Consider the following 26,309-nt stretch of genomic DNA (forward strand, 5'->3'; position numbering starts at 1 on the left):
GGCACAAGCAAGGCTCCTCTGCATTTCACACCTCTGGCCAGTCGCACCTGCTAAGATATCACACGCACAAATTACATGACGTGACAGTGGCCACGGGACTGACTGTGCTATGTATTTCCTGCTGCACTTAGATCAGACTTGTGTCTATCCCTGCCTCCTCTGGGTCCTGGTTTCTGCTCAGTGGGACTGAAAATTAGGTATCGCACAGCCTAGCCCTGCAGTGACAAAGTTTCTCTTCTGGACTCAGAAATACAGTGTGTGAATGAAGCCTGATCATATTTTAGTGCCATTCAGCCCTGTCTTTTAGGTGATACTACCAGTAATATTGACAGTGATTTGCAGTGATTTAGTTAGGGCAGTGATATTTTGTTGTGGGAACTACCATCCTGGCCCCTGAACTGAGCATGCAGGTTTCACACTGCAAGGCAAGAAGCAGCTGCTCAGCAGAAAGAGCTTTGGATGGCTATTGTGCACAGACAGATTTAGGAATAGATTTAGAAACAGGGAAGAGTCTTATGGACCCCACTACTGATCAATAGAGCCACTGGTTCCTGAGGAATGGCATGGCATACATATAAAAATAAAGATAGTACAAAAGAAGTATAAAAATAGATGTGACGCAGTGCATGGACTTCTCAGCAAAAGGACTCTGGGTTTGGGAACTTCCTGTACAGACACATGCTGTATCTTCTCCTTGTTCATACAGCAGGGGAAATGAAAGATGAGAAACACCAAGGGTGGGAATTAAGACCGTTTTCATTTCCTCTTTCTTGTTTGTTACTTGGTCTTTCTCTAGTAAAAGAAAAAATAACCAAAAACAACCCGACAACAAAAAACCCAGCTGCACCTGGGGTTTCACATAAATGTTCTCTTGCACTTCAACTCAGTCACCTCCTGGCAACACTGAACTCCAGCAAAATACAGTGCACTCTCTCTTTAAGAGAGACTGCTCCCTGCCCAGCTGTTGACTTGCCTGAAGGTGAGACCTCTGCTTAAATTCATGGCTCCAGCTGTCAAAAGCAAAGAAAAGCAGCTTTTCCTTGGCGGCTTTCTGCTTTGGGTAGAATTTGACATCTTCCTCAGTCAGCAGAATTTAATCAGCATCAAGTGCCCACAGCCACTCAGCTCCACCACTGCTGGGGCTGGGGCTGGGGAACCAGACCTGCAAAGGAGAAGAGGGGGAGAGTCCTCAACACAGCAGGCAAAGACACAGGCACAATCACACATTTCTATGGGAAATCCAAAGCTTGTCACTGTCTAGGGAGAGCCTCATTATTCTATTTGACTTAATTGCTGTTATCATGCAGTAACCTTACCTGGCTCAGAGTCTGCCGTGTCCTCCTGAGCAGCTGAGAGCAGTAAATGGAGTGAGTTATTGACAGCTAACAATGATACTGACTTCCAAAGTAAAGCTGGTGAAACAGGCGCAGGGATATGGTTTCTCAGACCTGAGTGGACAAGTAAAGTCAAGGGAGCAACTCCTGATATCATTATGACTTGCTTCCCCTGAGGAAAAGAGCTTCTTAAGTTATTGTCACATAAATGCCCACAAACTAAATGATCCAGCACATCAGAATATTGTTAAGCTGAGTGCCCAACCTATGAAGCCCAGCATCTGATCCATTCATGAGCCTCCAATGATCAGATCAGACCAGTGTGTGCACACATAGGTACACACAGAGCTGCCTATGGACATACTATGGCAGGAGGGCATTTGCTTTTTCGCGGCATTGTCACCTGCTTCCTGAAACCAAGGCCCCAAATCCTGCAGAGAGAAACACACTGGGGACAGATCAGGCTAAGGGGAGTTGAGAGCATGGCAGTTCCCAGTCCAGATTTTGACCCTGTGCTGATGTGTGTTTTAGGACTGCATTTTGTTGTTCCTGGGAGCCAGTCTGGCCACCCCAAACTTTAATTCCTCCCACCTGGAATACTGCATCCAGCTCTGGGTCTTCAGCACTGGAAGGACACAGACCTGTTGAAATGGATCCAGAGGAGGGCCTTGAAGATGATCAGAGGGCTGGTGCACCTCTCCTGTGAGGAAAGGCTGAGAGTTGGGGTTGTTCAGCCTGGAGAAGGCTCTTGGGAGAGTTTACTGTGGCTTTCCAGCACCTAAAGGGTGCTACAAGATACATGGAGAGGGATTTTGAACAAAAGCATGCAGTGATAGAACAAGGGGGATTTGCTTTAAGGTGAAAGAGGGTAGGTTTATATATGAAGAAGAAACTCTTTACTGTGAGGGTGTTGAGACACTGGAACAGGTTGCCCAGAGAAATTGTGGATGTTCCATCCCTCAAAGTGTTCAAGGCCAGGTTAGTTGGGACTTTGAGCAGTCTGGTCTAGTGGAAGGCGTCCCTGCCCATGGCAGAAGGCTTGGGGTGAGATGATCTTGAAGGCCCGTTCCAACCCAAACCATTCTATGATGTTGGGGGACTTGCTTAGAGCAAGACAACTGCTGGTACAGCAGAAGTGTGCTTGGGGTGCTTTGTCAAGGAGACCTTGTGTTAGTGCTTACCTATTTAGAATAACCTATTCACAGTAAAAGTTGTTTATCTGCATATTTTCAACACTCAAACTCCAGGCATTCTTATATATGTAGTTAATTTTCTAGCACCTGCAGCTATTACCCATTTCCTGACAATATCATCATGCCCATTGAGGAGAGGAAGGACACGTTGGGTTGTTTGGAGGGGTTTTTTTTTAATGTTTACCCCTTCCACCTGTTTGGTATTAGCCTGCATAATGGTCCAGAGTTAAAGCAAAGGAGACGGCTGCTGGGAGCAAACAGGAAATGAAGCAATACCCAAGGTAAGGCAGGCAAACAAGCCTGTGGGGATATTAACTGGTGAATATCCACATGCCTCTAAGCAGAGGGGTGGTTTGTCCAACCTGTGTATCAGAGGGACACTAAAGACTGGAATGCCCTCGGAAAGGAAAGCAGAGGAGTGAGAAAGAAGGAGATGGGTAAGGGGGGAGATGCTGCGAGTGCAGGTGGGCGTGCAGGTAAAGGCTTGCTGCTCAGGGAGTGGGGGAGAGCTCGCAGGTGCATTGCAGGCCAGCAGCTTGACAGTGATCAATGTAGAGCTCCGGCTGTGAACTGTGTACTCTCCCAGCCTGTAGCCATGAATGTGGTGGGTTTTTTCCCCCCTGTTCCTTTGTATTTGGGGAATGAACTTCATAAAACCTGCATTCATCGTTTCTGCTCAGCCACATGACAAACTTCTACTGAACTGTGTCCTGGAGGGGTGATGCAGCCACAATAACAAGATCCCTCCTGCTCCAGTCATTAAGAACACTGCATTTCTCATGTCACAGAGCTGGGGGAGGGGACCGAGAGCAGCCGAGGAAGCAAATCCCGCTGAGGATACTGTTTCAATATGAAAGAAACCATTAACCCAGTGCATTTACCTACACAGAACTCATCAAATGCCTTACCAAAAGACATCTTTAATCTTATCATAATATCGCTCATCTTTCTCAACATTTGCCTTCCAAAAAAAGCTGTTACTGATAAGTAAACTTACAACCTTGCTCCCCTTCATAAACCTCTTTAAAACTTAGCAGTACTAAAAGGCACAATGCTGATCTTGTGTCTGGAGCCTCTTCTTCTCAAATGGTATTGCCTGGATAGAGCAGCTAACTGAATGCATCTGTTGAATGTAATTTGAATGCTGCATGTTTGTTCTATATGTATTATCTTCTATATTACTTGGAAATAATGTGTCTAATTATTTTTTTAACAATGCTATTATTTGTGACGGTGGTTTTCTACTGTCAGCCAAGTTCAGTGTGTGGTCAAATACGGTTTGTAGTTTTTTAAGTAAAATTTTGTTATTAATTAATGATGTAGATGTGTATGTTTAATTATTTTGATAGTTCTTCCCTGCCCCTGTAACTAGAAGAGGTGATATGCTCATCCACAAGAAGATCCTCAGTTATCAATTCACTGTGATGCACAGATGAACTGTGACAAGCTTTGTGTCTGTAGGATTACCTGCTGTACAGCACTCTGCTTGTGGGAAATAGGCCAACTAATAATGTTGGATTACAGAATAGATGGAAATGACTGAAACTATTTTCTTTTGGGATCAGAAATATTTTGCTAGAAGTCTTAGGACTTTCATTAAATTTAGTGACAGCAACTGGCATGGACTATTTTAAAAAGCACACATTCAGCAAATGTCTGCTGACAACTTTTCTCTACCAACTCCATTTTATCTGCTTTCTGAAAAAGGTCCTATAGACTCTGACACAGCCAAACTGCTGTGGCATGCAAAAATACCAGTGTTAGCTGAACCCTGGTAATTGTACAAACATGTGCTTTTAGCTGGGGCAAACACAGGATAAATGACATTAACACTTCTCTTGGGTATAGACTAAACATACTTCTCCTCCCAGGAGGAAGCCTGATTGCAGGTCCAGCAGGGCAGCCTGGATAATGGGCAGTAACTATCTGAGCTTAGCCTGAAGATGTGTCCCAGCTTGATGTGAAGCCCAGCTCCTTCCCAACAATGACAACAAGGGTGCCTGACCTGGTGAGTAGAGAGGGAAAGTGTATTATTAGTGTTATTTAATTTGCATTACTGTGATACTTAAGAGCTCTGGTTTGGATTAAGGACTTTGTTGTACTAGGCTCTGTTTAAACACACATAAAAACATGACACTGTCCTCAAGAGCTGCCTGCCTTACACAAACACACATGGAAGTCAGGTATGGTTTCCTGCTGAGGTTGGGCTTTGTCTCCCTTAATGTCTTGTGCTGTGCCAAGCATGTTGTTGGTGGCTGCAGACCCTCCACCTCTCACAGCCCATGCCTCAGCCTGCTCCTGGCTGAACTGGTAACTCGGTGAGCGCCTGTGTTTGTGTAGTATGCTGTGGGGTACCCAGAAAGATACTCGAGGCCAAGGGGGACAGACATCCTGTTTTAAGGGTAGCTACAAAAAGACCCCAGGCACTGCAATTCTGAGTGGGAAATGCTTGAACTGGCTGAGTATGGAAAACAAGCACCTAGCACTGGCAATGCAGGGGCCAGGAGAAGGCAGAGTCATGTGGCATAGGCAATACTACGAGACCACTTGGGAGTGCTGCATGCTCGATGCATGCAGGATGACTAAAGGGCTGCAGGGCTTCTCATCCCGTGGGAAGTATCTCTCTATCAACTCTGAGGCAATCCATTAAAAAACGACAAAATTGCTTCTGAAGGCAGCAACTAAAGCAAGACCAGGGAGAAGCAGTTAGTTTACCCTGTGAGAAATGCGGATTTGTTTTCCCTGTATGCTGTTCATAGGACTTCTGGCTTTAGCATAAGTATCATAGAATGTTAAGTGTTAGAAGCGACCTTAAGGATCATCTAGTCCCAACCCCTGCCTTCCATAGGTAGGGACACCTCCCACTAGTCCAGGTTGTTCAAGGCCTTAGAAATCCTACCTTGTTCCCTAAAACTTCCTCAATAAAGGTGAGTTATAAGCAGTATCTGTCTTTCAAAGCAGCAATCCTTTTACCCTATGAAGGAATGGTGGCATGATTCTTGAGAAGGAACTGCATAAAAACCTGTTTGGGTAATACCCAGTGTTCAGTGGCCTATAGTGACAGACTCAAAGTAGTGTGCATCTAAATGGTACTTGGATTTATCATTTTCTAAAAGTAAGCAAAGACCTCTGTGCAGTAATCTTCTAATTTCCCTTCTTTCTCTCAATGCTGAAGATCTGACTCCACTACTCCTCATAAACCTACACTCATAGAATATGCTGAGTTGAAAGGGACCCGATAGAATCATCAAAGTTCAACTCCTGGCCCTGTGCACGCCACCCCAAGAGTCACACCATGTGCCTGATGGCACTGTCCAAATACATCTTGAACTCTGTCAGGCTGGTGCTATCACCACTTCCCTGGGGAGCCTGTTCCAGTGTCCAAACACCTTCTGGGTAAAGAACCTTTTCCTGATATCCAACCTAAACTTCCCCTGAAGTTTCAGGCCATTCCCTCAGGTCCTGCCATTGGTCACCAGAGAGAAGAGATTGGTACCTGCCCCTCCAATTCTCCTGATCTGGAAGATGCAGGCAGCTATGAGGTCTCCTCCTGGATGCAGACCAAGTCACCCTTGTCACTAGAGGACATGGAATGATTCACACAAACACGTCTCAGGGGTGTGATAGAAAAAAGAGAGCTTTTATTTTCTGACTCCAGTATTTATAGATTCTTGACAATGACCAGGGATTGGATAATTTAGTTACCACCTTCCCAATCACACTGGTCATGCGAAACGTCCATCAAAAGACATTTCTTAGAAGGAATGTATAAACATCCATGTTTATAGTTACTTTCCTGGGAAAGTGTCTAAAAATTATGAAAACAAAATCAGAAGGCTTATTTTTCAGGGAGACATCTCACCCTTTCTTCTTTAAAAAAGAAGAAAGATAAAATGAACAATATTCTAAACAATCAAAAGGAAAATAACAAAGAAAATAACCATTGTTCTAAACAATCAGAAAGCCCTAGTTTCAGGGTGATATCACCCCGCCCACTACTTCTCTGGTTTCCTGTCTAGACCCTTCCCCATCTTTGCTGATCTCCTTTGGATGCTCTCTAACACTTTGTATCTTTGCAATACTGTGTCTCTCAGAACTGCCCCCAGTACTGGAGGTGAGGCTGCCCCAGCTCAGAGCAGAGGGGACAATCCCCTCCCTTGCCTGGCTGGTGATGCTGGGCCTGATGCTCCCCAGGACAGGGCTGGCCCTCCTGGCTGCCAGGGCACTGCTTGCATCTACTGTGTCTTGTGGGTTAAATGAGTTATGTGGGCAGACTGATTCCAGGAAAGCATTTACATATCAAAAGATGTAAGAATTCTCAAAACTGATGTAAGCTTAATAAACAAGCGTCCTCAGGTGTTGTTCAAGATAGTTTGGTTTTGTTCAGAAGGAAGGATGCAATGCAGTCAAAGTGTTGTGGTCTGACTGATAAACCAGTTCTGGTCAAGATGGGGCACAGAGCCTATACCACTTAGCTAACCTCACAGAAGTGAAGAAACTTGCCTTTTCTTTAATGTATTGCACTCTGGCTCACTCCTGTGATCTGTCACTCCCCAATAAAAACACACATTTTTACTCTTGTAGACAAAATGTATAAACATTTGACCCCTGGAAATATGATATACAGCTAGAGACAGCCCTGGAAAAACCTGGAGTATGTATGTGCATTATAAATTTCCCCTATCTCACAGGACCAGCATGGTAGAAAAAAAGATAATCGGTTGTCTCTCTTGGTCTCCCTCTCCACCCCATTCCCTCGTGCCCTTGCACTCCCCCTCCCTTTTACTGCAGGATCTGCCAGCACTTGTCTTGGCAAAAGCCAGTCTTGGATCTTAAAACTGAAGAAAACTCCAGTGTGTTTGTGACTAGCTCAGCCTTTACCAGGCCTCTTGTCCTCCTGCCCCAGCCTGCCCCACAAGCCAAGTACAAGGTGGTGGGTGTGCTCTTGGGAGAGGCAAGAGAGGAGCATGACTCCCTTGCAAGCACGTGGTTAATGCATCACTCAGGGAATGGGAAGTGTGTGTAAATGCATGTGACCTGCTGGCAGAGCATGGCAGCTGCCACGAGCCATGGGAGAGCTAAGAGGGTAGCACGGTTCACTTTGGTCTCGGTCTGTGCTTTCAGTGGCGAATTCAAATGAACAAGTGCTTTGTGGGCAGTGATATGGACCTGGGTCCTTCTCTGGACTCAGGCCAGGTAACAGGCTGTGTGATTTCCACCCACCACCTTCCACTACACCGCACATAGCTACTGGTTGGCTGTTTTCCTTGTCCAGACAATCTTTGGTGCTGCTAGAAAGATTGCCTGCAAATCTTATCACCATCATCACTTTTGGCAGTGGCAATTTTGTGACAGAAAACTACCTGTTTGGAGTTTAAAGCAGCTCATTTCCCAAAGAAGCTACCAATGAACAGTTGGGTGTCTCTCCTTCAGCCACACTCAGTCTGGTCTGAATTTCAACCAGGAACCAAGACATGACAGCTTCCTGTTCTCACCAGTACCTCACAGTGCCCTGTCCTGATCATTAAAAATTGAATCACCCTGTGAGTAAACACACGTGCTGTTCCTCATATGTATGCATCTGCAAAGTCCATACCAGGACCTGGGATGGAAAAGGTCTGGTGGGACCTTCCGCCTCATATTATGTTAATAATTTGTGAAGCTCCATTCTAAGCTTGCTCTCTCTATTTCTCCCTTGTTAAATTTAATGGAAATTTTTCATATAAGCTTGGTCATTATTTCATACACTATCTTGTTCTTGTGTTAAGGTCATGATTTAGTTTAAATGACTAATTCTCTCTCCCTGTTGTTTTCTTTTCTGACATATTTAAATAATCCTGTCCCTGCTCATCCATTCTTGTTTTGTTGCTATCAAATCAGTTTATTTTAGTCTTCTAGGACAGTTCTCATTTTCCTGACCATCAGGGGTTGTGGTCTATTTTTTTCCATAAATATGGGTGACAAGGGCTGTATGCATTATTCTGGATGAAGCTTTGATACTGCTTTACACAATGGTGGTAAACACTTTTCTAATCAACTAAAGTATCTTGTATAATATATCCTCTGCATGTGTTTACCTCTTCCATGGCTGCGTCACACTGGTGGCTCAGTTATCCTGTAATGGATGAATAAGTTTTGGTCTCTATTCACTACTGTTTCTTACAAATACTGTGTCCCTGTCTTAGCAGCAGTAGCTCCTGCTGCCTAGGTTTATGCTTCTATGCTGTGAATTACTGAAGTCATCACATTTTTTCCTGGTATTCTACTTGTCCTCTCTGTTGATGTGCCATTTCACCTTCAGTAAATTTCAGTAGCATACTATTATTATTAATTTTATGCCTCCATCAGTCCTGCTTAAGACGAATAATAAATAACATCTCCTTAACTTTTGTCTTCTGTTGTTCCTGGTGGGAATCTCGTCCTTAAAGTTGTAACACAAAACCTCTGTTGCAATTCCTTTTAATCAATGGCAGAAGCTATGCATGCACCTTTGCCCACCTATTTCTGCTTTTCTCGAGTGCAAGAAAGGTAGGAGGAAAGCAGACCTCTTAATCATGCAGCAGAGAACGGAAGTGTGCTATGATTTGATCAGCCCTGAGCAGAGCTGAGGGTGGGATCCCTAGAGGTATTTGGTAAAGCAGTTGACATACCTATGGAGGGGGACAGAAAAGGATTTCTGCTACTTGTATAGGATTCCCAAATATGCTTGGGGAGCCACCGTGGAGGCACATTTTACTTCTGCAATACATAGTTCTGCAATACATAGCTGTGGCCTTTACTCCACATGCATCAGAGGCTAGAAGAAAACAAAAACACTCTCGAGTTTGTGTGGCAGTTCATCTTCAGTCTGGTCAGTTCCATTGGGGAAGTCTCAGGGCTTTGAGTGCAGCGTTTCCAAACACTGAGAGCAAACCCTAAGCATTTGTAAAAACCACAGAGTGTACAGTTAATACACCCAGATGTGCTGTCAGCTCCACAGCACTGCACTGGAGTGGATGGAGTGTGTAAATCTTGGAAAGGTTAAAGCTGAGAGACCAGTGATATGCATAAAGACTCATGTTCCTTCCAGGAGAAGGAGGAGGGGGGTGAGGTGTTATCATTCTCCATTAATCACTTACATCTCCAACCTGCCTAAATCCTCTGAAAAGAACCAGCAAAGAAAACACCAGCTGCTGTAGCTCCTACTTTTTCCTCTGTAACCACCAGTCTCCCTCCCTCCTCCCTGCCTTCCCCAGACTGTTTATTTTTACTGCTCGTGAATCAGCCAGGAACTTGCTCCCTGCAACAGGATCAGCTGAGAACAAGCTGCAGATTGAATGTTCCCTGAAATCCTGGGTTTGTTTTGTAGCTTAGGACCAGGAGCAAACAGTGGAGAAAGAGAGAAAGTGATACCTGTCTTCTTCCTCACCCAGAGACTTCCATTCTGCATAGAGTGGGACTTTCCCAACTTGCTCTTTGAAAACACTGCAGGTTTCCCTAGAGATTCTAAGCATGCCAAGCTTATGGAAGTCACTTAAACTGTGGGTGCACTGGGTAGGAAACAATTGTTTTATACAGGCGTGCCTGAGTCCAACAGCAGCCTGAACTGCTGCACCAGAACACCACACCACACCACGAGCAGCACAACACTCTCCCTTTGGACATGGCTGTGCTGGGATGTGAGAACTGCCCTGTCTTAAATAGCAAAAAGATTCACCCTCCAAGCTCGACTGCACCTTGGCTGCTCCAGCTCTGACATTAGTGCCTCAGCTTGCACCAGAGGCAGGGAAGTCCCTACATTAGTGAGGTCACTGCCCTGCTTAGTGAAAGCCATCCTGTGTGACAGCCAGGTGCATGACCGGGGTAGTGAAGAATGGCAAGTGGTGACAAAGAAATGACTGATAGGGAGGAAGGAGACAGAGGGAAACAAGAGTGGAAAATTGAAGGAAAAAAGGAACTGAAACAACCCCCCTAATTTTTTTTTTTTTTTTGTGGGAAAGGATTAAAAAAAAGGGTAAAATCATTCTTGGGAGAACGAGTGTCTTCTTCAACCAGGATGGGGTGGTCTCTCTGGTGCCTCTCTGAACCCACACTGTCTAACTACAGCCCCCATGAGTGCAAGACCTGTGCATTCTCCTGCCACACTGCAGTCCTAGGAAGGTCTGATCCCTAGGAAGATCACCTTACTGATCCACAAGCAGTGGATTTGGGGAATCAGTCTGGGGTCCTGTCCTTCACAGAGCAAAAAACCAAGGAAAACCTTATTTACAGAGCCCTCAAAATATTAGCTCTGTCCAGACTCTTGTGTTCAAACAGTTCAAAGGCCACCCTGACATTTGCAATCTGACAAATCATGTAATCCGATTTAAATCCAGCATTTCAATTTGTATGCCTCTGAAAGGCATGAAGGCATTCCCTTGTCACCAAGTGCAAAGGAAAAGCACTCCACTGGTGCAGAGGGCTACATCCCCCACGCAGAGCCGCCACGGCACGCACCCAGAGGCTGAGCTGTCACTTGGGCTCTGGCCTGGTGCAGAACTGCTAATCTCACACTGAAGAGGATATTTGCTGCCAAGACTTCTCTGCCAAAAGATAGCTTTATAATACTGATAATCAGGTGCCCTGTGATGATAAAATGCCTGTTGCTTGCCCCTGTATGAGGAGTTTCTTGCTGACATGCTGCTTATTACGGGAAACCATGTTAATTACAGAAAAAGCAGTCTTTTTCTGAAAAGAAGCAACAAAATCTTATCTTAGTCTAGAAGTGGAGAAAGTGCAATTAATTAATTTGCTTCTGAGTCTAACCTCTAGACATAATAGATTTTATAGCATGGCTATATATTGTAATTACAGGATGGAGCAAGTCTATACTGTAGCTTGTATTTGAGTGTGTAATGAGGAGTGAAAGATTGATGTTCAGTGTGGTCAGATGACTAATACACTGTTAAGAGCTGAACTGGTTGAGCAAGAGTAACAGGCACCCAAGATAGCATTTGATGTCTTGCTGAATAATGATCTTGTTTCCTATGTTAATTATCTTCCTCTAACCTGATAATTAACTTGTCCTAAGAGTATGGAGTGCAACGCAACATTGAAGACACTGCTGCTCCATGGGTAGCTGGTGTCATGCCACTGCTCATCCATGTGGTCTTTATTCTCCCTCAAGGACACTAGGGGATTTTCCCAGACTGCACACAGTAGGCATGGATATATAAACACATGTGACAGATGACAGATGCCTTCTGAGAAATTGCATTAATGATACTCTTCAGTCTTGTCTGGGAAAACAACTAAAAGAAAGACGAAGGTGAGAGAACACCATACCTTGATTGCAAAATAATCTTAGGTAAACCTTTAGCATAGACAAAGTCGCTTTCATCCAAGGATTTATGGGGGCTTTTTTTTTGTGTCAAACATATCCTTTTTGTAATGTTCTTCATAAAGACCTAGAGTGCTCTTCCTCCAATGGAGTTCAGTGTGGTTTTAACTCTCCTGCTGTGTTCAGATGATGATAAAACAATGTTGGGTCATTACAAGGTTTAAGCATGATAGATGCCCTACATTTACTATGTCTCACTGGCTGAGCTGTCTGTAAAACTTCTCTGTGTGCTTGGCAGTTTAAGTCCTGGAAATTTTACTGCTTTTTTTACTGGCTTTATAACCCAATCATAACTTCTCTGAAAAAAAAAATCCCACACCAAAACCAACAGGTGGGGTTGAGGTTTCACTGCAAAAACAAACAGACAAACAAAAGCTTTAACAAAATTAATTCTTCAATAAGGAGGTTTCTGGCACAGTATTATTTAAACTTAGTGCAGTACTTGCACACTGGCTCTTCAAGCAGTGCCACTCGTGAACCTTGAAACCTGCAGGCCTCAGTTGTCACAGAAGTTTTTAAGGCTACAGACAGTAACAAAGGAACTGCATTTGTAATAACTGCATTACTTCTGATAATTTCCTTGTCAGGACTGCATTTAAGGCTCTGTGAGCTTGATTGGCAATGTCTAGGTTACCTGCTCCTGCAAGCAGGGGTGACTCACCTGGGATTTCTATAGCCTGAGCACTAACAAAGAGCCTGTGACTTCCAATCTGCCTGGGGCTCCTGTCTGCTGCCCTGTGTGCCTTTGAAGACAACATGTATTCAGAAACCGAGGGGAGGCAGAAATAAAGGGACAGGGAGAGCAACAAACCCAGATTACAGTTTGGACACCTGTGTTTCCTGTTTCTGTGTGGCTCCACTCACAGTTATAATGCTTAGATTCTTCTGCTTTACAGAGGTACCCCCTGCAACCCTTAATCCCAGAAGAAACTTTTGATAAAGCCAGTAAGTGAGGTAGGATTTGGATATGGAGAGACATCACCACAACCAAACTATGTCAGGGTAGCAAGGGATGTTGCCTGAGTGTGTAGGCAGTAGGAGGCAAGTGAGAGAGTAAAAGCACTCCATGAGCTGATAAGAGTGGATTAAGGATTTGGCACTGAGCAAACCACTAGAGAAGAAGGACATGTTTCAGAACGGCAGAATGAGAAATCACGGCCTGTGCTGTTCCTGCCCTAATGAACTGACCACTGCTGGAAACGGTTATCTCAGGATGGTGTTGAAAACTATCTCCTATGATGGACGAGATGTTTCAGGTGTTGTAAGAAGGCACGAGTGATGCTTGCTGACACCAAAGCTCCAGAAGCACTGCACGTGATTCTCATTTTCCCTCTTACAGAGAGCAGAAGAAGATATTACAAACTTGTAATATCCAGCCTGCTGTTTCAGACTCACCTACATGGGGTCCAGGCTGTTTATACAGCAGAGATACCTTCAAGCCCTTGACACCTCAGCCTCGAGTGTCTCTGCCTCCTCTCCTGTGCTGCCATCCACCAGCAGGAGATGGGTGTGTGAGGTGGGGGTGTCCGGAGCAGAGGGGGAAGGCAGGCAGACAGCTCATGTAGAAAACAGCTTTGCAATGCCTAGATCCTGCAGTTTTTTCTTTCCCCCTATTGTTAAGTGGCATTGAGCACTAGCAAAACAGGAAACTGCTTCCTCCAGCCGCTGACCCAGTGAGCTCAGGGCAGCTGCTGGCTGTGCAAAGTGGCCTCCCCACACCACTCTGTTCCTAGAAAGTGTCGGGACATTTGGAGGAGTCTTTAAGGAAGAGCAAAACGTACCATTGAATCTTGAATAAGTAGGTATGCTTGGGAGCTCTTACAAGAAGGAAATCATACTGGAAATATCTGGTGGCAACAGTTAAAACTCTGTTTTTCCAAAATTAGGGCCTAGGTAAGCGAGAGCAATGATGTCTAAGCCAGTCTCTGTCACCTCACTAGTCTGGTAACTAACTTGACTGCCTTTTTTCTGTGATGTGCAGATCTTGTATTGGACATCATTACTTGAGTTATGAAGAAACTATTGTTTTACAGGCACAGCAGCTTTTGTTGTGATCCTTAAACCTCAGAAGTCCAGGCAGGTCTCGCTTTGCTGGGCATCCTCAACAGAGGCAGGAAATAGTGCTGGTGAGGTGGTAGGTGACCCTTTTCTTCCTGAGACACCAACACCCCACAGTATCAAGAGAATACATGTGCTGGGGTTTCTGCCCGTCTGATGAGACTGCAAATGGAGGATAGCAATGACAGTGGCTCCCTTTCTAATTACACATCCCCAGGTGATCTCTGATATCAGGGACAGTGTTATCCTCCCTGGTGACATTCTGTTGACCTAAAATTCCCACTGATTTGTTTTGGTTTAGTTGCTGGCTTTTCCTATGTTGTGATATTCTTCATCTGGTCTTTTAGAAACTTACATAGTTTTAAAAAATTCCTGTAGCCTTACTGGGAATGTCTGGTGGAAATTTTTCACAAGTGCATTTTTGTCTTTCTGAAAGTAGGACACATTGATGTGAAAGAAATGATGCTCAACCTAATCTCTGTCACCTCATTACTCTTGAGCTCCAACTTAATTACCTCCCTGATGCTTTGCACATCTCTTAACCAGACATTTTGTGTCTACTTAAAAACCTGCCATACTAAATGAACTGATGACTAGATATACTCTTCCCACTGGAGAAAGGAGACGTGAAGTTTGGTTTCTAGATCACCGAGAAGGTGCATCATATTGTACAGGATTGATCCTGCACTTGTGGAGTTCACAGATGGCTTACAAAGACTCACTGAAACCATGCTGAGCGCTTACATCACACACCCGCGGTGCCACACTCACGGCCACACAGTCTCTAGCTGATGTCTGTGTGTGCAGTGCAGTGTCACTTCCCAGCAGTGCTGGCAGCAGCTACAGGCTGAGGACCGAGAGGAGGAGGGGACAGGCAGGACAGCTCAGCTGTGTCACCTCGCAGGTGCACTCCTTCAGAACAGGCTGTTCTTATACTCTGCTCTGCTCACAGCTGAAAGTTACCAGGACCAACCAAAACACGTGTTTTGATGAACATGGATGTTCACATTGCATCTCTCTCCTTTTTTATCTGACCACTTTCCTCCAGTGTTTTGCATTGGATTTGGGGGTATGTGAGATTGTCTTTTGCTTGCTCTGTCCTTCAAACTAAATACATATGATGACACATTGATTCTTGTCCCTAGGCACTTCTTCACACTTTGAGAGTTAAATCAATTGGCTCTTTAATTTCATTGTTCCCAGAAGTGTGTTGAGTGCTTCAGCATTATTCATGGATTCAGGACATACATGCCATTGCAGGGTCTCCTTAGAGAGCACAGATGACACCATCACTTGTACAGATGAACAACTCTGCATCTGCGCTTTTCTTCCAGCCTTTTTCCCCACATTTTTTGTGAGATGAGGGCTTGTCACAAAACCACTTCAAGCATGTGTGAGACACTTGATAATATGGTAAATATACATCCTTTATCTTCCTTCACAGGGAAACTTTCTAAAATCTGGATAACACTTCAAAACCATGTAGGCCTTTTCCAACAAGCAGTCTTTTTGTGTCTCACTCATGTAGGCTTCAATTTGCACTACAATAGTAATGTGGTGCATTAGAGTTTTAAGAAAAGTATCCATATCTATTTCCTGGTCTCCCTCACAAAATATAAATCATTGTTAACATTGCTATTACACAATGAAAGTAAGTCTGTTGAACTCAAGGTTACACTTAACCTATCTTGAAACTCATTATGTGTAAATATGACATGATATTAAATTAAGGGAGGGATTCACTAAAATGAACAGAAATGCTTAGGGAAGAGCTTAGGGTAAATGAATTGGTTCCTAAGACATGAGGAACCTCTTTCTTGAGGACATCTTCTCTTTGGAAGTTGGCCTTCTCGCCAGGAAAAGCTTCTCACTCAGCAGCTTTCTGGTGGCATAATGTGGTCTCAGAAAGATCTTTCTAAAATGCATTGTTTAGTTCTCTGTTGGAATCTATAAGGTATTCAGAATCTTTCTCTTTTTCAGGGTTATCAGCTGATGAGGTGAATAACACTGATAGTGCCTCTGTATCTATATTGATCAACAGGTCTCTGATCACCATCCCCTTGCATGTCTTTTATTTCTTTTCTCTTATAAAGCAGGTTAAGACACAATCTCAGGACTGACATTCACTGGTGCAAATGTAACCGATTGCTTTGTTGGAAATCCACCTAATACCAGACAAAAAGAGTAACTGTTTCTTCCTCTTGTTAAAACTTTTCTTCTTTACTCCCCTGGCACAGGGCTTAGGGATGTTTTGGTAGCTATTCCAGGGTTAATAGTCTTTCTGCCCAACCAGCCTCTGTTAAATGTTGGCTCTAGAAGGCTTTTCCTTTGCCTATTAATCTCAGATCTGGTGAGGCCAGTAAGGCAGTGAGGTGTGCATCTCTGTTTTTACAGTGCTAATGATAGACTTGTAAAGGGGGGGAGGCAGTTACTGGGCTTTTGCTCTAACTCTGACTTTTTCCTGTGCATAGTTATACTTTGACGTGGTATTCTTGAACTTACAGATCAAAGAGAGTTACCAGAATGATCCACTTGTGAATTGTGGGCCATTATCTGTTATTAACTCATCTCGAGCACTGTGGTGAGCGAACTGTAATTTACAGTATGTTATTACATTTCTGCTCACTGTGGTGTGCAGCAGCTGAATATGTGTGTGTGTTAGTCCATAACGAGTAGTAATATTTGCTGGCTAATTCAAATAAATCTTTGCCAACCTCTACTAGGGCTGATCAAGAATTTAATTTACTTCTAACAGTTTTGTTTTTCTGCTTCCTGCCCCTCCCACCACATTTAGGAGAGATTTCACCTTCTCCTTTTCTCTTCAGTACATGCTTGCTTCCAGGAAAACTTGGAAGCACAGCAACAACCTCCTCCAGTCCTCTGCCAGATTTCCTTCAGGATTTAATGATTCAGGTGGCTTCATTTGCTAAATTTTTGCCAAAAAAAGAAAGAAAGAAAAAAAAGTAGTTCTCCACTGACACCATATAATAAAGTTGAGCAAACAGGAGGGCTGGTAGGAGACTTATTTTTATTGCCTGGCCCTGGTCACATGATAGATCAGGTTACAAAATACTAATACCCCTGCCAACTCTCAGAATCCACCAATTCCTCTTGCTACTGTTTTAATCTAACCTGCCTTTTCTTATTTTTTCTTTTTTTTCCCTTTTGTCTGTTTTTTCTATTTTTTTTTCTATTTTTCCTTTTTTTTTTTTTTGGTTTTTTTTTGTTTTGTGAGGGCATGGGGTGAGGGGAAAGACATCAGACTGGGGCAGGAGATAGAGTGAAAAGCGAGTATATCATGATTGGGAGTATCCCTTTAGCTCCTTCAGTGTTTGTTCAGCACTTTTTAGCCAGCTGAATAGCTTATTCCCTCAGAGTGTTGGCAGCCTTTGGCAAAAGTAAAGCAATGTCAGCATTCCCCTGCTCCATCTATTTTTTGGAAAGGAATCGTTAAAAATGTTCCATTTTCACCTTGTTTGCAAGTTGTGATTAAGGCTTCTCCCCCAATTAAATTGTGACATTCTGGCTTGAAAAACAATTTCAAGATCAGGAAGATAAGCTAACACACATGCAAAAGAAAAAAAAAATCCTCCTTCTTTCTTGTGGAAAGTGAGCAGTTCAGTTGAGCCACTTCTTTTATTAGCAGTGAGACAAATACATTTTCCAAAAAATTGCTGATAAAACAACAGATTTGAAAAACATAACCTTCATGCAACTCCCTGGAGCTCTTCACAGCAGTTTCCTCTTTGTCCCTTCTTCCAGCACACAGCAGAACCAGAGCTTTAGTGTCACAGATTCCTGCAAGGAATCTGCCTGGAAAGGTGGATGCCCTGTATCTTTGTAGCGAGTCTCTGATGTGGCACCTACACTGCTACTGACACCTCAGCTGCATCGAGATGGGCACCACTACGGCCGCAGCATCCCGAAGGTACGCCCAGCAACTGAACAGAGCAGGGAGACTAAGCGAAAAAATCCCTGTGGTGTCCTTCCCACAGGCATTGATGCTTTTTGTTGTGTCAGAGGTTTAGGAGAATGACTACATACTATGCTTCTCCACCTTTATAAAGAAGAGCTACGGCACAGAGAAGTTAGGAAAGCAGTTTATGGCAACTCAAGACCTCTCTGGTGAAGTCAACAGTCAGAATTCAGGTGAGAGTTGTAGTCCCTTTGTTTCAGCTACGAGACCACCCATCTTCTCTTTTGGCAAGCATGAGTGGAAATGTACTTCTGCCTTCCAGTGCCTGTGACCATGGTAGTTTCCAAGGGGGAGTATGTTGCAATTGTTTTAGTTTTTCCATTTCTGCTCTTCTTTCACAAGTTGCCTATAAAAACCTGCAACACTCTTACATTGTCCATGTTCAGGGCTCTCTTGAAAACACAACCCTACTCTGATTTCTGACAAAACAACCTCTTGTAGTCAGGAGAGTGTTACTTCTCCAGCAACCAGCCAGGGTTAGAGGTAGTATGTGTCAGCAATGACTCCGTGCATCCATCCATCTTCACTTGCTGTGCTCACTGACTGGCAGGGGCAGGGACCATCGCTTCCTACACTTCTACAGGGCTTTGGCCTATCAGCACTTCCAGCCACAGCACCGATGGAGTCCCCTGAGAACGCCTGTTTTCAGGAGGTTTCAATAACATATATTTCTCCTTTTTAATGAGATTTTTAATGCCATGAGAAACAATGGAATTTAATTTACTTAAGTCATTCCTCCTCAACTGCAAATAATAATAAGTGCAAAAGCATCAGGAGGATGCTACAGTCCCGCGATGTGGGAAAAGTAGTGGTGGGTCTCTACACTTCCCCCGACTCTAACGTAATGGAGTTACCTTAATAAGCTGGTAGATTTTCATAAACCATGGCCGTGTTGCAATGACCTGCTTCTTGGGTATTTGTTTCCTTGTTCTTTAGGCAGCTTCATTTCTGTGTGTGCAATCACAGCACCCTCTACTGCCTCCCGCCGAACCTGCAAAAGGACAGCGAGTAATTGTGGACTCTAAAAAGGACTTTTGGAGGGACTAGGCTTTCTGGTAATCACGTGTTGTTTCATATACGACACAACCCCCGCACCATGAGAATGATAATGCAAGGTGTTTCAGTTCTGTCTAGAACGTAGGCCAGAGCTCATAAATGAACAGTATTAATTCCTCAGGGACTCAAGCACCTATCAGTCTGAGAGCTGTTTCTCCTTTTAATCTGTAAGGCATTATCTTCCACTTTTGTTAGGGCCGTGGAGGAAAACAACAGATCTATTTTCCTAGTGATAAACACGAAAAGGCGCTAGGCCACGTGATACTGCTGTGCACTCCTGCACCGACTGTCACGGGCCTGACGGAAAACTCCAGTACAGAATCCACCCCTCAGGAGCTTCAAGTGCCAGGGCTGTGGAGTGCCCTCTCGGCCCTGCCAGGCGCAGGTTTCCCCTCTGCTGTTTTTGCACAGATCCAGGAGTCTGGTTCGTTTAGTCTCACATCCCGCCCTTCACCGCCAGCCGCGCTCAGCGGGGCCCTTTGCACCAGTCCCGCCTCACGGGGTGCGACGGCCCGCTCCCAGGATCGCCTGCGAGCGGCTCCCGGTGCCCGGGCACGGACACCGCGCCACGTGGGGCAGGGAACGCGGTCTCCAGGCTCCGGGAGCGGGCGGCCCGGCTGGAATCGCGCTCGGCCCGGCTGGAATCGCGCTCGGCCCGGCTGGAATCGCGCTCGACCCGGCAGCCGCAGCGGGAGGGGGAGCGGGAGCGCGGGCGGGGCCGCCCCGGGCCCTCCCACCCTGCGCCACTGACGTGGCTCTCCCCGCGCTGCGCATGCGCGCGCGGCCCTTCCGGAGCGGAGCAGGATGGTGCTGCTGGAGAGCGAGCAGGTACGGGGCCGCGGCCCGCCGGGAATGGGCCCTGCCCCGTGTGCCGCCGCGGAGAGAGCGAGGGAAAGAAAGACAGAGGGAGGGCCCGCAAAGCCCTGCGGCGACGCTGGCTCCGGCGGTGGAGGAGCCACTTGGGGGGAGGGGAGCGGTCCGGTCCCCGGGGACTCTGTCTCAGCGAGGCAAAAGCGCCGGGGCCTCGGCATGTCCGGGGACTCAGAGCTCGTGTTCGGAGACAGAAATGCGGGCCGGGCCGCCCCCGGCTGGGACTTCGTGTCCTGCAGCTTGAGCGTGGGGAAAGCCGAGAGTTGGTCTTTCCTCGGTGCTGCCTCCCGCGGGTGGCAGAGGGCCCGGGCCGGCGCGGCGCGGGGAGAAGCGCTCGGAGCTCGTGTGGGGGCCCCCAGCCACGGCCGCGTCTCTTTCTCTTGCAGTTCTTGACGGAGCTCACCAGGCTCTTCCAAAAGTGCAGGACTTCCGGGAGCGTTTTCATAACGCTGAAGAAATGTAAGTTTGGAGTCTGTTACTGGATTAAAGAGGTGTTCCTATAAATCTGACTGCTGTCGTCAGGTATTTTAAGCAATACAGTTGTAATCTAGGGTATCTGGAGACAAGAGCGGCCATAGGGACAAACCCTGGAGCACTGATGGAGCCCTACATTTATTAGCTGTAGGACCAATAGTACTAGTACTATTAGTATTAATAATCTTTGAGTAAGACTGTATTTCAAACTGCAGGAAATACTGTGATTTTCTGATTGTCAAACAGTAAGTGAAAATCGTTAGTTTTCTGTAAAAGGAGAGTTTTGATGTTGTTTTTGCGTGTTCATGTTCCTCTGGTTCCTGGCTAGCTGGCACTACTAGAGAGGCAGTGTATCGAGGCAGGAGGCAGCAGGCTGATGTGCATTTAAAGCATGAGCAGGCAGGGCATACAGCACCTTGAGGGAGGATTTACTTCCATTTTTTCTGGCAGATGCAGTTTAAAGAACAGATCCTTCTGGGGTTCTGGAGTAAGAGCAGTTTGGCAGCAGTGTTAGTTCAGCTGGCCTGAAATTCCCGGTGCTTTACAGATCTGCTCATGAGCAGTTCTTAACATCTCACATCAGAAGGCATCCGTAGATTTTAATGAAGTAAGAATAAAAATTCTTTTTCAATACAGATGATGGCCGAACAAAGCCAGTTCCACGCAAAGGCCATGTAGAAAGTTTTGAACCAGCAGACAATAAGTGTCTCCTAAGAGCAACTGATGGAAAGAAGAAAATTAGCACAGTGGTAAGTGACAAATTTTAGGTTAGAAAGATTAATGGCTCTGTGTGGTTTTGATTTAATGCTCCATATTTTAAGTGAAACCTGAGAAAGTGTTAACTGAAAGTTGAAAACCTGATGTGTATTTACTTTGAATGGGGGATTGGAAAAGGCTTTAGCTGACTTTAGCTCTGCTCTGTGATATGACACAAGGAAAAATGTTACTTGGAGAAAGAGCTGCTGATTTGAGCTGCAGCAATTTATGGCCCCACAGGTGAATCAAACCTTTCTTTGAATGCTTTTTCACATTCTTCCCATTTGAAAACATTGACTTAAGGATGAATGGCCTGTAGAGGGTTTTGTTAATCAAGGAATGTTTTCAGTTTTCTAAATCAGTGAAGTCCTGTGATGTACCAGTACAGGACATTGACCACTGAATGTGATAAGTTGATCCAACTCCTGCTAAAAAGACCGATGCTAACTGATGGGTAAACGTTCTGATACTTGGTTTGTAATAGAAACCAGAGTTTTCATGGTTAACCTCCAGTATTACTTTTGTAGGTGAGCTCAAAGGAAGTAAATAAATTCCAGATGGTAAGTTTTGTATGGCTTTTATCCTCCTTTTCCATAAGCAGTAGATGTGGTCTGTTGGAAGCACTGGACACCTGTGAACAGGTTGATTCTGTGCTGAACTGCCACAGAAACTAAGTTAGACTACCCATTTATTTTAATCTGTTTTTTAAAAAATCCTATTTTACCTAACCTTGTACATTGGTTTAAAAACAGTGTTTTCCCGGTGCAGGGTGTAAGAGCATGGTTCTCTGGAAAAAGGCAGATAACTGGCCATAAGTAATACATAAAATGTTACCTCTTGCATATTGTCATTTAAGTATTTGGAGTTCTTTTAAATGGTTCTAATTGTTCTTTCAGGCATACTCAAATTTGCTAAGAGCTAACATGGATGGCTTGAAGAAGAAAGACAAGAAAAGCAAGGCCAAGAAGAGTAAAGCTACACAGTGATGGGATGGTGTGTCACCAGCACTATAATAGACTTGACCCTTGCTCAAAGCAAAGTCCATTTCTTTTTGAGTTACCACTTGTCTTTGGCTTTCCTTCCAGCAGGATACTGGGATGTGATCAGTACTTTTGTTTAAACTGAGAGCAGAAGTGCTTTCTTTGGGTTGTTGTATGGCAGGAGTATGTACAGCATTATACTGAAATAGCTTTACACTCAGCTGGTTTGTACTTACACTGCTGGGTTTTACTCTGCAGTATAAAACCTGTCTGGGGGTAGCACAGGGTAAGAGAAATGCACCGTACCAGAAGCAAAACAAGACTGGTGCAGCAGCCTCAGTGACAGATGCCCAGGTTTATAGATGAGCCTCAGTAGTTCTAGGGAAAGCAGGTGCCATCATATTATCAGGAACAGCTGCTTTCCTGTTTCTTTCTTAATCTGAGGGCCATGTCTACATGACACAGTGCAGATATCCCCAAGGCAGCCAGCAAAGTGCTGGAGTTCCTGCAGAGCCTTCACTCCATGCTAATCCAGCTGTTCTGACCTGGGTTCAGGGTGGGGGTAGGGTAGGACTCTGCATCATGTTCCCTTCAGACATGGCTTAAAAATGCTCATGTCACCTAAATTTTTTTTAAAAACATCATCCTTCAGGATATTCAGGGATCTGAATTTTCCTTCATTCATATGAGCAGATGTAAAAAGTAAATATGTAATTGCTCCTATTAAACATAATGAAAAATTGATTTGGTGTAATGACTGATGTGACTTGTCTTGGTGAATTGCTAGGAATGGCACAGTTATCTATGCCTTTAGGATTGGCTGCTGCTGCTTTGGACATTGCTGTTAGAACCTTCACATTCCTCAGAAGTTTTTTGGTTTGTCTTGCAAATTACCTATACATGTTTTAACTTTGCCTTCTTCTTTGCTACAAGAAAGGGCAGAAAAAGTAAGTAGGTATTTATTAATTTAATTAAAAAAACCTCTACAAATAGCAATCGTTTGAGTTAGAGAAAGAAAAAGGTTTTAAGTTATTTAAACAAAAGGTGCCAAGTGGGGAGGGAGGATAAACACCAGTGTGTTTCCAAAAATCCTTAACATTTCTGCATATTCATCCAGTGTTTTGATGTGAAATACACAGTTAACTATGACTGCTGTGAATCAGTTTCTCAGCATCATTTTTCCTGATGGGGTTGTGTTACAGTTCAGCTTCAAGAAGGTAATTATAATACTTCCATCATTACTATGACTAGCCTCAAACTTCATCTGACAACTCAGGTAAAGAAAGTTAGTTCAAAACTTTGGTTATGCCCCAAGCACATGCGGCTTATGTTTCTCTTCAAAGTCTTTGGTTTAGATTCTGCAGGTCTGAAACAAGTGTTTTTCTTTTATCAGGTGTTGATCTCACAGAAGCTGCTGCTTGATTTCAATGCAAAAGTACAGACAGGACAAGCACAGGCTGGTAACAACTCTCAGCCTGAAGTCTACCATATTTTATACATAAATTAAAACAGTAGGTTAAAAATCCCAACCAAAAATGAAACACAAAAGGCTCATAATGAGTATTTCAATAAGGCTCAGCAGTTTTTATTTCATAAAAACTCAAAAAATGTTTAAAACAATTTGTTAAAGGTAATTAATTATTTCATAATTCTAGAACTGACATTGCTTGTTGCAGTACTACTGTTGCATAAAAAGCATTTTGAAACTATTTAAAAAAAAAGTTTTACATCTGTACAGCTGATTTATGTAGCATAAGGGGCAAGAATTACATGGTAATGCCTAGCTGTGGCTATAGTCAGACTTGCTCCTTAATTGCCTATAAAACAATTACTTCCACATTTTGAAAGCATTTAGTTTTGTATTTGTCATGGTTTAGGAATGTCATTCTCTAGTTTAGTGCTCCATTTGAATACATGTGCCACTCACTACCCCCTCCCCTGTTGGTGGCTGGAGAGGAGAACTGGGAGACACAGAAGGTAAAGAGCACAGGTTGAGGTATGAATTTACTGGAAACAGCAGTGAGATAAACCCGTAACAGCAACAATACCAGTGGCAGAAGGTCCAGGACAGGTGAACGAGTCCACAAAAACAACACACCCCAACTGCTCCCTCTGCCACACTGTGCCCGCCTGGAAGGCCCCCAGCAGTGGCTTGAGGTGGTACAAATGAACCTCTGGGTCCTGGCCATGCCTCCTAGCTACAGCAAATCTTAACCCTCTCCTGCCAGAATCAGGACAGTATTATACATGAAATGCAATCTGGACACAGAAAAAGCAGAAAAAGGCACTAGTTGCCTGTCTTGCATTATTACAGCTTTTTGAAATTCCTTCTGACAAAACACTGTTGTAGAAGCACCCCATGAAAGATGCTTTAAGTACTAAAACAAAACTTTGTATTCATCTCGGTAACTGTACAGGATAAGTGCAGGAACCCTGCAGAGGGAAAGAAAAAACAATTTTAAAATTTTGAAACTGCAGGTTTGAATGCTGCAATTCCTGTGACAAATCCTCACTATAAGATAGCAGCAAAGATTTAGTAGAAAATCAGTAAGTTTTATTTTGTTTGGCTGTGATTGCAATTTTCCCCTCATCCTCTTTCCATTGATCTTGCCTGTTCAATTTTCACTTCAGTGATCTGAAGGCTTATGGCTAGGTAGTGCTCAAGCCCCAAATGGGGTAGGAAGATAGTCAGGGACTGTATTACATTAATACCCAGCATTGTATGGAGTATAATTTGGGTTCTGTCGCTCACAGCCTTGCAAGCCCCATAAAGAAAAAAAAAATGCTTCACTTGATATGTAGCTGCCTTAGTAAACAGCAAACCTGGAGCAATTTTAGTGCATATAAGAAAAAGGAACCAAAGTTTTAGTCTAATTTAAAGGTTAAGCAACTTCAAGTGGAACAAAAAAAAAAACAAACAAACATTAAACCCATAATTAGGCATAAATATCCAGGCCTCAAGTGGTTCGGTTTAAAACTGGTCATACTGGATGCGTCCAGATTATCTGTATCAGCCTTGCCAGAATCCAGCTGGATTCTATGGGAGATTATGGGTTGAATATAAATGTTTTTGTGCTTACAAAACAAAAATGGGCTTTACTGTATATGTTGGGAGAGCATCCATCACACTTGCATGAAACTGGGCACTCTCCCACCTGTGCCTGACTGCCACTGTATTATTTCAAAGCAGGAGGAATTAAATGTGCTCATGAATTCTAAAAGACAAACTGCATCCCTCTCATCAAAAAAGAGAGCTTTTATGTAGCAGTATAGATGTATATATTATATATACATGTATATTTACATATATAGAAGTATGTGTACTATGTATAGCAGGACACCTGACTGTACATAGCTGTCTGCTATTTATTAACACAGCAGCACATGAGATAAAAGTGGCAATACATGCTAGAGCTTCTTGAAAAGACTTACAAAAATGAAGTATTTAACATTTTATCAGTAAGTGAGGGTTGGTGACCAGTCCTCTAGTTTTGAAGGAACTATACACATTTCCTGAGTATTTCTTTTTGCCTCAGAGAGAGGGGAAAGCAGAAGACAAGTTAGGAGCAGCTTATCTTTTAGTTTAAATACAGAAACAATTGAGGTAGTTTATATAGCCATAAGAGCTTAACAAATTTACCTCTTTTCCATTTTGAGACTGTAAATTTCATCACAAATTGCTTGTAAATAGGAAGATCTCTGCTTGGGCCACCGTGACATCAGTTGTCTCACAGTAGCATCAAAGGCTTGTTTATCTCCATCAAGCTAAGGAAAAAAAAAATTAATAGGGAACTATGCCAGTCATATTCTTTTGTGAAGGAAATACTTCTCCCAGTAGTATGTAGCCTTCTGAATACTGTGTAATGTCAATGCTCTTTAATTAAACAGCTTTCAAACATGATGAATATCAACAACACATGGCAACTTGATTTTTTTTTAAGAAAAAAATGTTAATTTAGCGATCAGTTTCTTAACACATTTCAGTGCTAAAAAGCAATAAAATGGTTGTATCAGCTTGGCAGTGCTGGAAAGAACACCATAACTGATGTACTGGTGATCAAAAGTGAATGATGCCAGCTGATCATCTGCATATGCATTTAATTTTTTTTTTTTTGTTAAGTAAAAGGTGATAAACTACCTCCATGATTTATATAGACTGAATGAACTAAGTATTTTGAAAATGTTTTGAAGTGTTTCACTGGGTTTTGATTGCCAGACAAGCACTGCTTCAGAGCAGCAGATAAAAGGCATGAA

At 43.8% G+C, this 26,309-nt stretch overlaps 2 protein-coding genes across 3 annotated transcripts in view; one reads left to right on the plus strand and one right to left on the minus strand.

The window, feature by feature from the left end:
- The first annotated feature begins 19,657 nt into the window (after positions 1-19,657).
- SRP14 (signal recognition particle 14) lies at positions 19,658-22,799 on the plus strand. The gene is made up of 5 exons (XM_058838922.1): positions 19,658-19,803; positions 20,232-20,304; positions 20,956-21,068; positions 21,603-21,635; positions 21,972-22,799. Exons 1-5 carry the CDS (start codon positions 19,780-19,782, stop codon positions 22,059-22,061), a joined length of 333 nt encoding a protein of 110 aa, XP_058694905.1. The 5' UTR covers positions 19,658-19,779; the 3' UTR covers positions 22,062-22,799.
- Positions 22,800-23,282: 483 nt separating this feature from the next.
- EIF2AK4 (eukaryotic translation initiation factor 2 alpha kinase 4) overlaps positions 23,283-26,309 on the minus strand; it is a 38,581-nt gene continuing 35,554 nt past the window's right edge. The window contains exons 37-38 of one of the 2 annotated variants that reach the window (XM_058838897.1): positions 25,696-25,820; positions 23,283-24,488 (exon numbers count right to left, since the gene is read on the minus strand). In XM_058838897.1, the coding sequence (XP_058694880.1) occupies positions 24,434-24,488; positions 25,696-25,820 (180 nt within the window). In that variant the 3' untranslated portion in view covers positions 23,283-24,433. The remainder of the gene's footprint in view (positions 24,489-25,695; positions 25,821-26,309) is intronic. The other variant, XM_058838889.1, reaches the window with a different exon arrangement.

Source organism: Poecile atricapillus, chromosome 1, assembly GCF_030490865.1.
Source record: "Poecile atricapillus isolate bPoeAtr1 chromosome 1, bPoeAtr1.hap1, whole genome shotgun sequence".
Taxonomy (NCBI): domain Eukaryota; kingdom Metazoa; phylum Chordata; class Aves; order Passeriformes; family Paridae; genus Poecile; species Poecile atricapillus.